At 39.8% G+C, this 15,463-nt stretch overlaps 1 protein-coding gene across 3 annotated transcripts in view; it reads left to right on the top strand.

Annotated features, from left to right (window-relative positions):
* Positions 1 to 15,463, top strand: part of NGEF (neuronal guanine nucleotide exchange factor) — a 57,287-nt gene that overhangs the window by 38,857 nt on the left and 2,967 nt on the right. For 2 of the 3 annotated variants that reach the window (XM_053460089.1, XM_053460091.1), the window contains 10 exons: positions 721 to 860; positions 995 to 1,078; positions 5,163 to 5,437; positions 5,699 to 5,859; positions 7,503 to 7,655; positions 8,247 to 8,376; positions 13,529 to 13,603; positions 13,692 to 13,781; positions 14,880 to 15,043; positions 15,165 to 15,320. In XM_053460089.1, coding sequence (XP_053316064.1) covers positions 721 to 860; positions 995 to 1,078; positions 5,163 to 5,437; positions 5,699 to 5,859; positions 7,503 to 7,655; positions 8,247 to 8,376; positions 13,529 to 13,603; positions 13,692 to 13,781; positions 14,880 to 15,043; positions 15,165 to 15,320 — 1,428 coding nt within the window. The remainder of the gene's footprint in view (positions 1 to 720; positions 861 to 994; positions 1,079 to 5,162; positions 5,438 to 5,698; positions 5,860 to 7,502; positions 7,656 to 8,246; positions 8,377 to 13,528; positions 13,604 to 13,691; positions 13,782 to 14,879; positions 15,044 to 15,164; positions 15,321 to 15,463) is intronic. The other variant, XM_053460090.1, reaches the window with a different exon arrangement.

The raw sequence follows: 15,463 nt of genomic DNA, 5'->3' as shown, positions 1-15,463 counted from the left end.
GTAGCTGGTCAGTAATTTTACTGTAGGTTCATGCTTAATGCATTTGGCAAACCTAGGGTAGGGCTTCCAGGGAATGAACTGACGGGTTGGATTCAAAGTGTAAAATATTTTTAAAAAATATATGCAATAAAATGTACTATTTACTATTAAATTAGTGTATTATATATATACAAAAATGTTTTCTTGCGTTATCTCTCCCTTGCTTTTAAGTTAATATCTGTTGTTCAGTCAGCCTTTGTAAAGGGTAATTGAGGAGAAGGGCAGGACATTAGATAACGCTCATTTTGTAATCTTCTGCCACGGACCTCATGACGGAGGTCATCCACCAACTTTGCCTTTTTGTCCACAGATTTTTTTTCCATTTCCTGACTGTTTTTTTTATACTGTTTTTCCTATATACAAGCACTTTCCTACAATTTTTTGAGTTAGCAGGAGACTTATGCTTTTAAGTGTTATCCTTAGCAAGTTTTCACAAAGGGGTGCTTAACTGGCCCTGAGGTCAATTTCAAGAAATCTAATTTAACTATACATTATAGCAGACCAGCCACGCTCTTCCTACAGCAGAAGGTCAATGAGGTTGGATCTTAGGAGCAGAAAAAGCAACTCTACTGCTTACTGATTCCTAAGTTTATTACCACCAAAAACAGGATGTTTTACATTTCACCATTATTTGCCTATGCCACTCAGTCCTCTTTTCTATGCCTTGTACTCTTTCAACAGAGAATATGTTCCCATTGAAGATTCAAGTAATCCCCCTGAAGACCAATCTCCGGCTGAGTGTGTCACTTCTAAACCTGAGGCACTGCCAGCTGTGTACCCCATGCCTGCAGACTCTTGGAAAACATTGATTGAACACATAGGTAAGTGGAATGCTGTCTAGAGGTTATCGACTTACACCTAAACCTCTTAGGTTTCTTAATTACCATTGGTGGCCTCCTCCTTGTTTGCAATCCATTATTTGAAAACTGATTTCAGATTCCTCTGTTTCCTACAGAATTCAACCCAATAACATCATACACACATTTGGATCAACCATACCACAAATATGGATGTTGGACTCATAGAAAAGAATACAAAGGTGTTTTAATACTTTTAGTGGACATTCATAGAGTAACATATAGTGTCACATAAGAGTTCAAGACCTCAGCATTATCGTCTTTGGACATCCAGATAGTCACGAATCTAGCAATGTCATAAGATTGTTAGATCAATGTGTTTGAACTTTTGTTCTAACCCTGACAAGTGACAACCATGTTGCTAACAATATGGAAGACATGCATCCCAAGACAAACTTGTTAGGCTGTGAATTATAATAAAAATAGAAAAAGACTCCAGGCACTCAAGGGTTCCATCAGGCAGATTTATTGAAAGAGACGAACAACAACGTTTCGACCTCACGATGAGGTCTTTATCAAGTTGACCACACAAGTAGAAAGTAAAAGATTAAATAGCACATATCTTAATATACTTCTTTATTTGTCACTGGTTTCTTTTAACATCTGCAAGTATCATTTATTTATTATGCGATGTATACTTTTGAATATTTACTTATGTTAAAACATGATTATCAATTATATTACACATGGTGTTAGATTAGATCGGTCTTTTGATTGGCTATCCATTTATTGATATGTGCTATTTAAACTTTTACTTTTTACTTGTGTGGTCAACTTGATCTCATCGTGAAGGCGAAACGTTGTTGTTCGTCTCTTTCAATAAATCTGCCTGATGGAACCCTTGAGTGCCTGGAGCCTTTTTCTATTTTGATTTACTGGGGAGCTGGCCCTTCCTGGCACAGCTAAGCACCTGAGTTCCTGTGGGGAGTGTGTGCAGATTCCTGATTCTGGTGAATTATAATAAGACATATATTTGAATTGTAATAATAGAATTTTTTTGTGTGGTAATGAGAATTTTCCCCAGCAGAACAAAACTGCGATATCTTGCATATCAAAAAATGCTTTCATATTTAAATACAGCATCGGGAAAAGCATTCCCAGAACTTTTTAATTGCCCATTTGAAATTCTTTAATCACATTAAATTTTACCCTAGTCGTGTATTCTCTTGGGATTATTAATTCTAGCCTGTAGGTACATGACACAATGCCTGTGCATGTAGATTGAAAGGCTTTGTTGCCGCGGCACTAGAAAACTCTTTTTAAAAGTTTCATCATTGTTTCTACGCGTTGAAACCTTAATGACACAGAATACAATGATAGCTCTTTAATTTGGTTGCTTAACATCCTGAAGCCCTCGGTGCTCTGTCTATTTGCACTAAAAGCCAATAACCCCACAGCAGCGGCAGCGCTCGTTTTACACTTTCAACTCTTATCCCTGACCCAATTCACCTAGATGGTGCCTCCATTTTTGGTCTGATCTCAAATTATATCATGATATGCTCTGACTTAAACCACGCTGCCGCATTATTATCATGCTTAAAATATTAAAACATATAATGTTGTTGTGTACTGCATGTGCTTAGTGTTCTAAGTATATTTATTAAAACATATTCACAGACATTTCCAACCAAAAACCCTTCGGTCAGGAACTTGATGTATTATTTATATCTAAAAAATCAGATTTGCCTCACATCGTTTTATCTTACACCACCATTTCCTCTAACCTGAGGTAAACGTGAGGAGGGCTGCATGTAACTGCACACTCTCCTTTTGAATTATAATTATTGTTGCTCTGAAAGGCTACTAAAGCATATTTAATTTGTTTGTAGTATGCGGCAGTATAAAGCAGTTTATTAGGAGAGAAAGGGGTTTTGCTATATTTTTAGAGGCCGGGGGATTTATAAAAAGCATATGGAGATATTTTTAATAGAAACGTCAGTAGCTGAACGAAGCAGCCTTCTGCACTTTTGGCATATGATGTAGAGACAAAGAGACGTCCTGGATAAGACACTCAGTTACATAAATGTGACAAAGATGGAGACAACACAGGCTAAAAAAAGTAAATATACACGAGACACATAAATATTGTATATCTTATTGTTGTTATGCGCTTATACCATGGTATGCACAGTCATGGTAATTAAAAATATTCCTACCTGAAATCCTCCATGCATAAATACAGAAAATGTCATATAATAAACATTAAGCTCAGTTAACAGGTTATATAATTTTCTCCCCGCCACCACCACCACCAAATCACAACACACATACCAACACCACCAAAGCAGTACACACATTATTCTGTGCCCCCCAAGCCACAGCAGTATACACATAGCTCTAACCGCCCACCCAACACATAGCTCCCCCATTGCCTTTTTTCCAATCCAGTGTCCTTTTCCTTCAGGAGTTAACTCACCCTCTTCCACTGACTGTGGCTGCAGAATGGCACGGTGTCCAGTCATACAGCACTAGGGTTCAACCCCAACTTTAATCCCCCCCCGACCAGTGCAACCGACAAGTCCCGCAATGACATGCCTTTCATATGTATAGAGACAGGTAATATTCACAGCTAGGATATTTAGACAAATATCTGGAACCAAAGACAAGCCAGGTTTAGCGTTTCCTGAAATTAATTGGCCAGATATGTATAATGTATAACTCTGTAATATAACTCTGGTAATACCTGCCTTTTGTTGCCTGGTTTCATAATTTTAGAAATAGAATGTAGTGAGAGATTTCCATATTCAATAATATTAATAAGTGTAAAATAATGCACTTGGGACATAAAAATCAAAGACAGAATAAAATATTGGGGACACTGTTGGTGACAACAGAAGAACGGGACTTAGGAGTAATTATTTCTGAGGACTTAAAGGTAAGCAGACACCTTAAAAAGCAAACAGGGAAGACTAAGGAAACTTAATATGTATAGCTTGGAGGAATAAAGAGAAAGAGAGGATGTGATAGAAACATTTAACTACAAAAAGGGATTTAACAAAGTACAGGAGGGAAGTTTATCTGAAAGAAGGAGAAATGTTAGAACAAGAAGTTATGGTCCAAAACTAGAGAGTCTAAGGTCTAGATGTACTGTACTTTACTAAGAGGGTGGTAGATAAATGAAATAGACATTTATATAGAAACAGGTATTCCACCCCTGGTGACGGCTTTTTTAAATACTTGACTTCTGGGATGTCTAGGACAGTTCTGACTCCCAATAGATACTATGAACAGTGAATTTTCACTGAGCCCGAGCTTTGTGTTAGGCTATGGTTTTCTATTTATTTGCTTAGTTAGAAAGTAAATGACATTTTATGACAAGCAGACCAATGGCACCAGTGCCAAAATACTGCAACGATATGTCAGGTCTACAATTCAAGAAAGAAGACAAAATGTTCGCGCTTCTGTATGGCTCCTCAATAGCTGTCATACAGGGTGACTGAATAAGGTCGAGAGATGATACCTAACCTGCAAAAATAAGCAACAATAATATACTTGCTAACAGTCTTTTTCCAAAACTGATTGGCTTAATATTTCTGCTTGTATTCACCAATGTAGTGTTCTGATAAAGCACACAATGTTAAAATGAGGAACTGTCTGCAGAAATCACTTTATATCCACAGGTGGGGGTGATCTGTCGGCATGGCCGCGGTGACAGACAACCAATTTTCATCCATGTTTCTGTTGATCCATTTTACATCTGGATATTTTCTGCTCCTGTGCTACAAAGAAGCAGGACACTAAAATCAAGATAAATAGCATGCTTGCACTAAAATAGGAGCAGGGCTTCCCAATTACATTGAGATAGCCAAAATGTTATCTTAATATGTGCGGATTGATCTCCAGTAATAGAAAGGGTAGATTTCATCAGAGCTTTTTGGGTTTCCTATACCTTTCCAATTAGGATATTACATGAAATATATTCAGTTATTTGGGTTTGGGTTACTGGGAGTATGATGTGTGCTTTTTAATCTTTTTTTTTTACTATTAAGTCACTTATGGCAATTTAGCCTTGGTGTTCACTCTGTGCATTTACCATATGCACACTATCTCAATATTTTGTATGTGTTCAGTATTATGTAATATATGGAGGGATTATGAATTATCAGATTTTGATAAGGTTGGATTAAACGTTATAATTATATTCTTCTTTTTGGGGGGTTTTGCTCTCTCCTTTTGTTTAAGGTATTTTGTTTAACGGGTTACCTCCATAGCTGCTGATGATTTAGGCTTTGTCTTGATGCTAATCCATTATGTTTTCCTTTGGAGAGCTCCTATACCAGGAGTATAGGGATAAAGCTAACCAACATGAGATTCAAGCTCGAAGACTGCAGGATAACTATGTGCAGACTCCAGAGATTCAGGACAGCTCCCAAGCCCCTGAAGAGGGGTCACCCCCACCCATTGAGCGCCGGAGGACTGACTCTACTTTCAGTCGTCTCTCAAGTTCAGTTTCTGGATTCAATTTATGGCAGGATTTACCAGAAATCAAGAGCAGCAGTGTGCTGAGTCTCCTGCAACCTGGAGAAATTAAATTACAGGAGGTGAGATGGACAGCTGGGGTAAAAAAACGACGAAGGGATAAGTGTTGGTGCAAGTATCACATACTGAGAAAAAAGTAAATCTGATGCCACAATAACAGTGAAGCTGGGCATGGCATCAATTGCATGATTTCTGTATGATAGACAGTAATGGGAAATGGTTCCAGTGTGTTCACTGCTTAATGTATATTCAAATTAACAGCAATGTTTGCAGTTCCGTAATAATGCAGATTATTTATTTAAAAACTATTACACTGTTCACAGGCCATGTTTGAGCTGGTGACTTCAGAGGCCTCTTACTACAAGAGCCTACGCCTGCTGGTGTCTCACTTCATGGAGAGCGAAAGACTGAGATCTACATTAAACCCGTCTGAGATACACTTCATCTTCTCCAATGTCATAGAGGTGTTGGCCACCAGTGAAAGGTAAAATATAAGGGAGACCTTCTGAAATAAACAGAAAATAAAATAAAATTGTAACGGTTACCAATTATTCTCTGAATATTTTTGGCTTTGGAGGAAAGCACCACATACCTATGAATCTGATTCTGAGTCAAAACTTTAATGGGAAGAAATTTGTATATTAATGAGTTAAATAAAGCTCTAGTCATACAGCACCAACATTACTGTGTGTGCAAGACAAATACTTCTTGATGGTTAACCTCGTGACTTGTGTTTACTCATTATGTTTGAGAGATGAGGCAAATTTGCCAACTACTCCCTATAGTTTTAAATAATGTAATCAGGATTATACCATGTGTTACTTTTAACTGCAGCAATGTCCTGAGAATATTGATATGTGAGCACCAGGATGTAAAGGAATTACAGGTGGAATGGTTACAGTATATTTCACTCTGATTGACTGGTCTAATATGTTAAGTGGAAATCCTCTCTTTTATTGAGGTACAGTGCTACTGGACCCTTATTTGTCACCTGTTATTTTTATTGGTTACAGATGCACCCTAATAACTTTGTGCATTTTACCCCATGTCATAACCTGCAGATGAATGAGACCCCAATGATGCAGTTATAGAGTGCAACTTACAATCATCTAGTAGCATTGTTTGAATGCAAGTTTAACAAACTATACACTCACTGGCCACTCTATTAGGTACACCTGTTCAATTGCTTATTATCACAAATAGCTAATCAGCCAATCACATGGCATGCATTTAGGCATGTAGATGTGGTCAAGACAACTTGTTGAAGTTCAACCGAGCATCCGGATGGGGAAGAAAGGGGCTACAATTCGCACAGGCTCAACAAACTTGGACAATGGAATACCGGAAGAACGTCGCCTGGTCTGATGAGTCTCGATTCCAGCTGCGACATTCAGATGGCAGGGTTAGACTTTGGCGTAAACAACATGAAAGCATGGATCCATGCTGCCTTGTATTAATGGTTCAGGCTGGTGGTGCAATGGTGTGGGGACATTCTGTTGGCACACTGTGGGCCTCTTAGTGCCACTTGAGCATTGTTTAAACGCGACCATGTCCATCCCTTCATGACCACAGGATAATGCACCATGCACCAAAGTTCACATCATCTCAAACTGGTTTCTTGAACATGACAATGAGGTCACTGTACTCCAATGGCCTCCACACTCACCCAATCCATATCAATCCAATAGAGCACCTTTTGGGTGTGGGGGGCGGGAGATTCACATCATGGATGTGCAGGGGACAAATCTACAGCAACTGCATAATACTATCATGTCCAAATGGACCAAAATCTCTGAGGAATGTTTCCAGCACCTTGTAGAAAGTATGGCACGAAGAATGAAGGCAGTTCTGTAGGCAAAAGGGGATCCAATCTGGTACTGGGAAGGTGTACCTAATAAAGTGGCCAGTGAGTGTTTAAACAGTTTAGGATATATATCACCTCGCACACAGATGGTGCACAACAATTACAAGTCATTTTTCATAATAGGGAAGAATTCTTAGGCTACAGAGCTTACTATATACCCCTATACACCACAAAGTACATGAGATTTTATAGTATGTGGAAATTTGATTTGGATTCAGCTTCAGCTTGTCACAGAAGATCTGTATTACTTGACTTCTCCCCAGGTTTCTCCTAGATCTGGAGCAGAGGTTTGAGGAGAACATAGTGATTTCTGACGTCTGTGATATAGTCTACCAGCATGCTGCCAATCACTTTGGGGTTTACGTTACCTATGTCTGCAACCAGACCTACCAAGAAAGAATGTACAGGAAGCTCCTGTGAGTTCAGCAATGACAGAAATGTAAATGTAACAAAGTAACCTCTGGTCTTTTTTCGCTTTGTCTTCCCTCTCCTTCTGTGTGTTGTGTCTACCACAGTGTATTGTTCTCCTGCCATTAAATACAGCAATGTGCTATCATAATAGTATACTGTCCCAGGCATGCCCCAGCAGGGGTCTGTAGCCCTTGGGATCTTTCAAGAAATGGGGATCTGACCAAAGGGGATATCTCCATGGAATTAATTTAACATTGTGGAATCTAGCTGTACTTGGGCTCTTAAACAGAATCTCTTTACACTCTTCTTGCCCAGTGCTATAAGCCTCCTAGGATGGTTCCAGTCCAGCGAGATCTGCATGATGGCCCCAAGCCTACCCAAGGACCCCATTGGCTTTATTATATGAAATAATTGGCTATAATGTGTCTAGACAAAGTGCAGGTCATTTCCTTTTTTGGTTTCTTTTCATGTGGTGGATGCATTACACCATTCCATTTTCTTCATTTTGTAATTTGTGTTTGTGTCTGTTAATTTACCATCCTAGACGGTATCCCTTTGTTGACTGCATCTGTTTTTATTCTATTGTTATCTATTAGTCAGGAGCGGACAGACTTCCGTGATGCATTGGGGCAATTAGAGCTGGATCCAGTTTGCAGAGGGCTTCCTTTCTCCTCGTTTCTCATCCTGCCTTTCCAGAGGATCACTCGGCTCAAACTGCTGGTGCAGGTACAGATCTAATAGCTGTCATATCTCATAAAGTTACTCCCTTATTAGAATCCATAAAAGAACAGCAGTACTTGCCTTGTGTAGGAATTACAGGGCTGTGATTATGAAGCGATGGCCTTGGGCATGATTGAGGGTTATGAGACTTCCTGGGCCAAACCACTGTAGTTCTATAGGTTGTTTGTCACTGAGATATCCACAAACAGGTCAAGCGGTTGCTTTTGTACTGTAGACTTGTCGTTGAATAGAATGCCCTATATTCTGTAGTTTTGTATAACAGTGCAAACAGTTCACTGAATCCTTTGTAGCAGCCCATATTTCATTTGCTAGAAGTCTATAGGAGTCAGTTGAACTACATAAGTTTAACCAGTGATGCAATTACAAGAGTCACAGGGGTGCATTGCAGAAAGGCCCTCATGGCACCAAAGTATATCTTACACAGAGGTTGTACAGATGCTTCCTATTTTCTTAAAAGGGTAGTGAACTGCATAGGTGAAAGCGGTATAAGCATCAGTTCCACTGCTGAGTTTTCAACTAAGCAAAAACTGAAGCTATAAATGAGATAGCATGATATTAACACTGACACACTGCACAAAACAGATCATGTGATTCTGTGACAGTCAGATCTGCGTAAGATATACTTTGGTGTCATCAGAACTTTTGTATAGTGATTTATACACCATAGAACAGGCTTTCCAAGGCTGAGATTTGTACCTATGCAGAGTTTGCAGCACAGCCAGACACCTCTTTTAGAACATCCAGAAAGAGCTTATTGATGCTGAATAAATGGAGCGTTGTTCCTTCTAAACAAACTTGAAACAAATTGGCTTTATGGTGCCTTGTACTCAGCAGAAACAAGCAGTGTGTTGTCTACACATTGTCTACACAGATGTTTCATTGCAAATCCTTCAAATATTCAGTTTTCTTTTCGAATTCTCAGTTCCCTAAATGTTCTTGCTAAAAAAAAAAAACAACTGTATTATATTTGAGGCCGTTATATTACAATTATACAACATGTTATGATGCCATGGTTTGCAGCCACGAATATCTGCAAACACCTGGTGCAGGAGGCTGGAGGTTGGATGGACAGTAAAACCTCAGAATAAAATATTTTCATTCATTCTATACACATATAGTCTAAATAGAGAGAAAAAATCCTCACAGGGGACATTCAGGTGTCACATGTGGCCCAAACTTGATTTCTTACTTTTCATACTAGCGTGCCTATAGCGTGTAACAGGAACCAGGGTTCTACCAGGACGTCCTTGGCTGTTGTCGCCGCCTTCCTCCTAGCGAAAGCCGTGTACAAGATGACCTGTGCCACCACAACACACTGGTCAGGATGCAAGAGAGCACACATTTTTTGGGACTGGGCATAGTTTATTGTATATAGTCACTTTGCCATGGGAGGAGACATAGACAAACACAGGAAACAAGAAAGGATCAACATAATTAACACATAGCACAACGGCATGCGATTATGTAGACATCTTCTCACACATTCAACAATGGCAAATACACAACAGAGGTGAAAGGATAAGAGATGTAACACTTTAATGTAGACTAGATGGTGACTCATTCTTAATACAAGTAGAAATGGAAACAAGAGGATGAATGCACAGTGTATTGTTTTAAAATCTAAAATTGCAGTCACAATAATTTTCATAAAATGGGGGTCCAGCATCCATTACAGACACCTACAGTTTTTCCTCACACTACATCAACCTTTTCATCCTGTTACCCGTATTATTTAGTTATCTGCTTTACAACCACTTCCCCATATCATTGCCCATACATCGCATCTCAGGTATACCCACCTGAGTAACTGTCACATTACTCCTCTGCACAGTTACCCACTCTACATCTGTGTCATACCCTTAACTACCCCACCGCATGCACAGCATATTCCCCCCATGCCCGTACTACCCCACTACACAACATCCTTGCCACACAGCAGCTACCACACTGTTTCCAACACCAAGGAGGACATATTAATGACAGATCGCCATGGCAATTATCAGTCACACTAGGCGGAGCTTACTGCAAAGGCCCAATTAGTGTCCGGTACCTCAATTGTGATTGGACCATTTTGGACCTTTTGACTGACAGCTTCCACTGTAACAAACCTTTTATATGTATCCACGTATCTCCAATCATTGCAAATGGCCCAGAAGGGACACATTTGTTCTAAGAGCTGTGATTAGAGTTATGGCTATAGGGTGGGACTTTACCAAGAATTTTTATGTGACTTTGTGACACGTTAATAGCCATTTATGCAGCCAAGCGACTTGTACGACTGTTAATCGCTGTGACACACCAAACATCCCAGAAAACAGAGGCATCAAGCAAGGGAATATAGACAGAGGAATGTACGTTCCATGATGTATAGTTCTACAGAAAACATCAGAACATTATGAATAATAAGAATAACAATGCCTTAGGAGCGTGTCCGTGCAGCAGTCTAACAGGTTTGTGTGAGTGAACGCCTTTCGGCATGCTCATAAAATCAACTGCTTCCTCTGTTTTATATGATTTCACTTTATTAACTATTTCAGTGAAAGGGGATTAAAATGTAATAAATTGAAATGCAGTATGGTGGACACCATCTATATTGTTCCTAGCCTTACGTGCTCTCCCCCCTTGTCTTACGTGTTGTGACTTTCATGGAAGCCAGGAGCTCAGCTCTTACTTTTCCCAGTTATAATGTTTCCACAGCCCCGGATTTTGTTTAAACAATAGTTATTAAAGACTTTGAACTGGGCCAAGCTTGTATGTCGACTTAAAAAAGAATAACTGCAGTCAACCTTTTATAGCTTTGGCCAACCTAATTTAGGTCCTGTGTTTTACTCAACAGTTTGTGGTTGGTTCTCAGCTGTTTGCTATAGGTAAACCTAAACGTGAAGTGGTTTTCTCTGTTTTGACAAAATCCACAAGCTTAACATGATTGTATGTACACATTTAAAAAGTGAACCTTCAAACAATGGGAAGGTCCTGTCTCTTGTTATGAAGTATGGTTTTAGACAGTGACCATACAACTTTACCGGTTTATCGGGAGTAGCACTGCTAGAATATTTCCAGCCGCACCCACACTTAAAATTCTCATTGTATTGTGTGCGTGATCTCTGAGGATTCACGGATCACAGCTCTTTAAAGGTGCCCAGCTGTACTCAGAGCCATACTATTGCACATTGTTACGAAAGCTTATGTGTAGAGGTGTTTTAACAGCAACCAAGGGGGTGCATTGGAATGACATGTCTTGGTGGGTGAATTAAACACACTCATTACATACATACTGTCTCCCTCCTTAGTCCCTTGCCCTGTCACTCTCTTACTCTGTCCCTCACTCCCTTACCCTTTATATTGCCTTGAGCCCTATTTCTAACTGGTTTCACTCACTGTGAGCAGCCACGACTTTACCTTGGCGGTCACATAACATAACATAACATTACGTGACCCCCGCAGCATTGCTATTTCTGCAAGTAGGTGGGCCCAGGTCAGACCTGGCCCTTTTTGAAAAGTTTTGGACAGACCTGGGGGGGAGATTGCTCCCCTGCCCCCTGGGACAGTCCTACCCTGGTTATACTGGAGATGGATTGAGAATGGTAAAGAACAGGTACATTGACGGAGACTTAATCTAACAAGCAATCCTGGATTCAGCATTTGTTGCACGTGCTGCTCTAGGTCCTTAGGTGAAAATACTTTTGCCTAATTATTAATTTTATCACTTGTGTTATAAGGTATTTAGGGCGCAGTTTATCACAAATTTGTTTCAAGGAAAAATGCAGTACAGACATATAAGTGTATGGAGAATCTGTGGTTCCCGTATGTAGGCCCCCCCTACATTTATTATATCTTGTTTACGGATGTTAACAATTTATTATATCTTGTTTACGGATGTTAACGATTTTATCCTCGGGTATGTCTGTCAAGGCATAGGCTTTCTGTAGAGATGTTACAGACTGCTGGTTAAATGTTATTTATCTAAGTGATAAAGTTCCTTATTAAGTTAATGTGTTGATCCATGTCTATACACATATGAGTTCAGCCTTCGTCTGCAAGTGGATGCTATAATCTAATCCATCCTCCAGAATGGGAAAAAAGTGGAGTAAACAGAAAATGCTGAACTTAACTAAAAGCATGTTTTACTTGGAACATTCTCCTGGACCGTGTCCCAATCAGCAAAATCCAACTCACAGTCGGCATGCCTCTGTGTTATAGAAGCCTGTAGCTCCATGTATGGTGAGAGATGTTCCCAGACTAAATACATACGGGGAGAAAGAGGAATAGCACCGTACATCAGGCACTAAGGAACACCCCAGCATGAAATAACCATATTAACACAACAAAACTTCTTATACTTGATTTCATGGGCAGGCAACTCTAGGCTTTGTGGCTGACATTTCACCAACCAAATGTTTCATAGGTTATGGTAACTTCCACAAGCCTCCTCACTGACAATGGTGCCCTTCTACTGCCTATCCCTGTTTTATGTGCACTTTAGGAAATCCACAGGAAGCAATTGCTATGTCTCAGACATATAGTTCCTAAATTAAATCATTGTCCAGCCGTTATTATGGTATCAGTGATCACTTTAAAAACTGACACTTCTTTTATAGCTTAGCTTTAAGTCTCTTGCAAATCAGCAGGTAGGAAATGGCATAACACAAAGATGTACTGAAGACCCCCTCTACGTGTATATCCTGTTTTGGAGCTAATTGGTGGTGTCTCAGAACATTCATTACACGTGAGCGAAACTGGTACACCTTTAGCTGGAATTATAATATGGAACAGATAAACACAAGGTGTTTGTTTTGCATAAAAATAGGCCAGGGATATGATAACTACCATCAAGCACATAGTAATAGATAATTACAGATGGCATTACAGATGGTGTTATCAGGGACAGCAACAAAGAACCCACTTGTTCACCAGCAAGCCTTGAGGCCATCCTAATATCTGGTGCCAACTAAGAGCTTTATTACCCCCATTCCTGAAGAGTGTAAGCAGTAAGAGGTCTATCCAAAGCATGATGCATAGGAATGCTTGAACTCTATGGTACATCAAGTTCAAAGGAAGCCTAGATTCATGTCTTCACATCTACCTTTTGTTGGTATCTATGATTAAGAATAACAGTAACTGATACATTTGTCTGTAGAACATTCTGACCAAGGTGGAAGAAGGATCAGAGCGAGAAGCCTCAGCTTTGCAAGCACATCAGGAGCTGGAGAAGGTAGGGATTAATTGTGGCTTCTTAGTCAAGTATGCACAATTTATTTGCAGTCCTTTTGATGCTCATTTAACGATCTTGTGTCTGACAGCTGGTACGGGCATGTAATGACGGGGTGAGAAAAATGAGCCGCACAGAGCAACTTATCAGCATAGAGAAGACACTTGAATTCAAGATCAAGGTATGAAAATGTCCAATGTGACCTCTAAATTCTCAGATTGAAATGGTTGTCCTCCAACCTGTTCTTGGATGCTTGCATTAAATTAAATATTACTGGCTAGGGAATAGACATTTATCATTTCTGATAGATGTAATTCTGTTTTCCCCATATTTCGTTATTCTACCAGCCATTTTCAATTTACTTTTGCTGTTGAATGTAAAAATTGTATTACTGTGTCAATTCTTAATAGCTTCCTGGTGCCACTGATGGCTTCCATTAAAAGCGATTTTTTTTTCTCCAAGTAGTTCCATATTTTCAGTTTGCCTAAAAGCTAGAAAAGAAGCTTATATTATATATATCAAGTATTAAATTTAAAAAAATCGGCAATTGGCTAGGATACAAAGGCAGAGGGTGCCACCACTGAGTGCCCACATTGAGCAGGGCAGGTGGAGATGTCTATGAGATTATTTAACTTCATGGCACTCAACCAGCCTGTACATTGTGAGAGGGAGCTCTTTTATGAGGGTTTGTTCCCCCTCCCCCAGATGTTGCAAAGCTAGTTATATCAAGGAGAATGAGGTTTGTCTCATTCACTTATAATACATTTTTTGGGTCAAGCACAATGAGACACACAGTAATATTTTGTAAGGTCACTAGAAGAGGGCCCTCTTCTCTTTCTGTATCAATATACAATATCAATATATCTGGTGCTCTCTTTTGTGAGGGTACTTAGTTGGAGTGCTCCCTGTCACTTGGAAACCTACGGCACCAGGAACCCTAAGACTGACCTGGCCAAAACATTTTTGTGGTTCGAACCACAAAAATAAGCCATTACCATTAGCACTTCTGACTTCAGTTAGGCATTGCTTCATGCTCTGTATTGGAAGCAGTGTACATGTTCCTTGCAGGAAACAGAAGATGAGAAGAACAACCTCCTTAGTCCCATGATTAAGTAATATTTGCAGTATATCTCTCAGTGATGTCATTCTCCGGACCACCAACATATCTCTACCTGGTGCACCTCCACTATAACAGTGCTACAAATAATGATGCCATTTTGATGGCATATTCCTCCAGTGGTCTTACATTTATGACACCCCTCTTTCTCTCTCTTCCCAGTCAGTACCAATCATCTCTCACTCTCGCTGGTTATTAAAGCAAGGTGAGCTGCAACAGATGTCTGGGCCTCGCACCTCCCGCACCCTGCGCACTAAGAAACTCTTCCGCTCGGTGTATCTCTTCCTCTTTAATGACCTGCTACTGCTGTGCAAGCGCCTCGCAGGGTAAGTGTGATACAGAGCACTCTACGCAGGGAACATGATCATTACGCAAGTTCTGTGATAAGAATGTTTGCTGTTAGTCATTTTTAATCTGTTTCTGTGTTAACTTGTTATCCGCTCTTAGAGATCGATATCAAGTGTTTGACTCAGCTGCACGTGGTCTGCTGCGTGTGGAGGAATTGGAGGACCAAGGGCAGACTTTAGCAAATGTATTTATACTGAAGCTTTTGGAGAACGCGCATGAGAGAGAGTTCACATACATGTTGAAGGCCACATCCCAGTGAGTATTGACCTCCAGACATCCTATACCAAAGTGACCAAACCTCCTTGCCTTTTTGATTGCTGGACATGTAACAAATAATGAGTAACCTTGGATTGAATTCCTAACCTATGATGTGGCTTTACTGCACACTAAGTTTATTT

This window comes from Spea bombifrons, chromosome 3, assembly GCF_027358695.1.
Source record: "Spea bombifrons isolate aSpeBom1 chromosome 3, aSpeBom1.2.pri, whole genome shotgun sequence".
Classification (NCBI taxonomy): Eukaryota; Metazoa; Chordata; class Amphibia; order Anura; family Pelobatidae; genus Spea; species Spea bombifrons.
The sequence above is the reverse complement of the archived record's forward strand: the minus strand, read 5'-3'. Positions and strand labels throughout refer to the sequence as shown.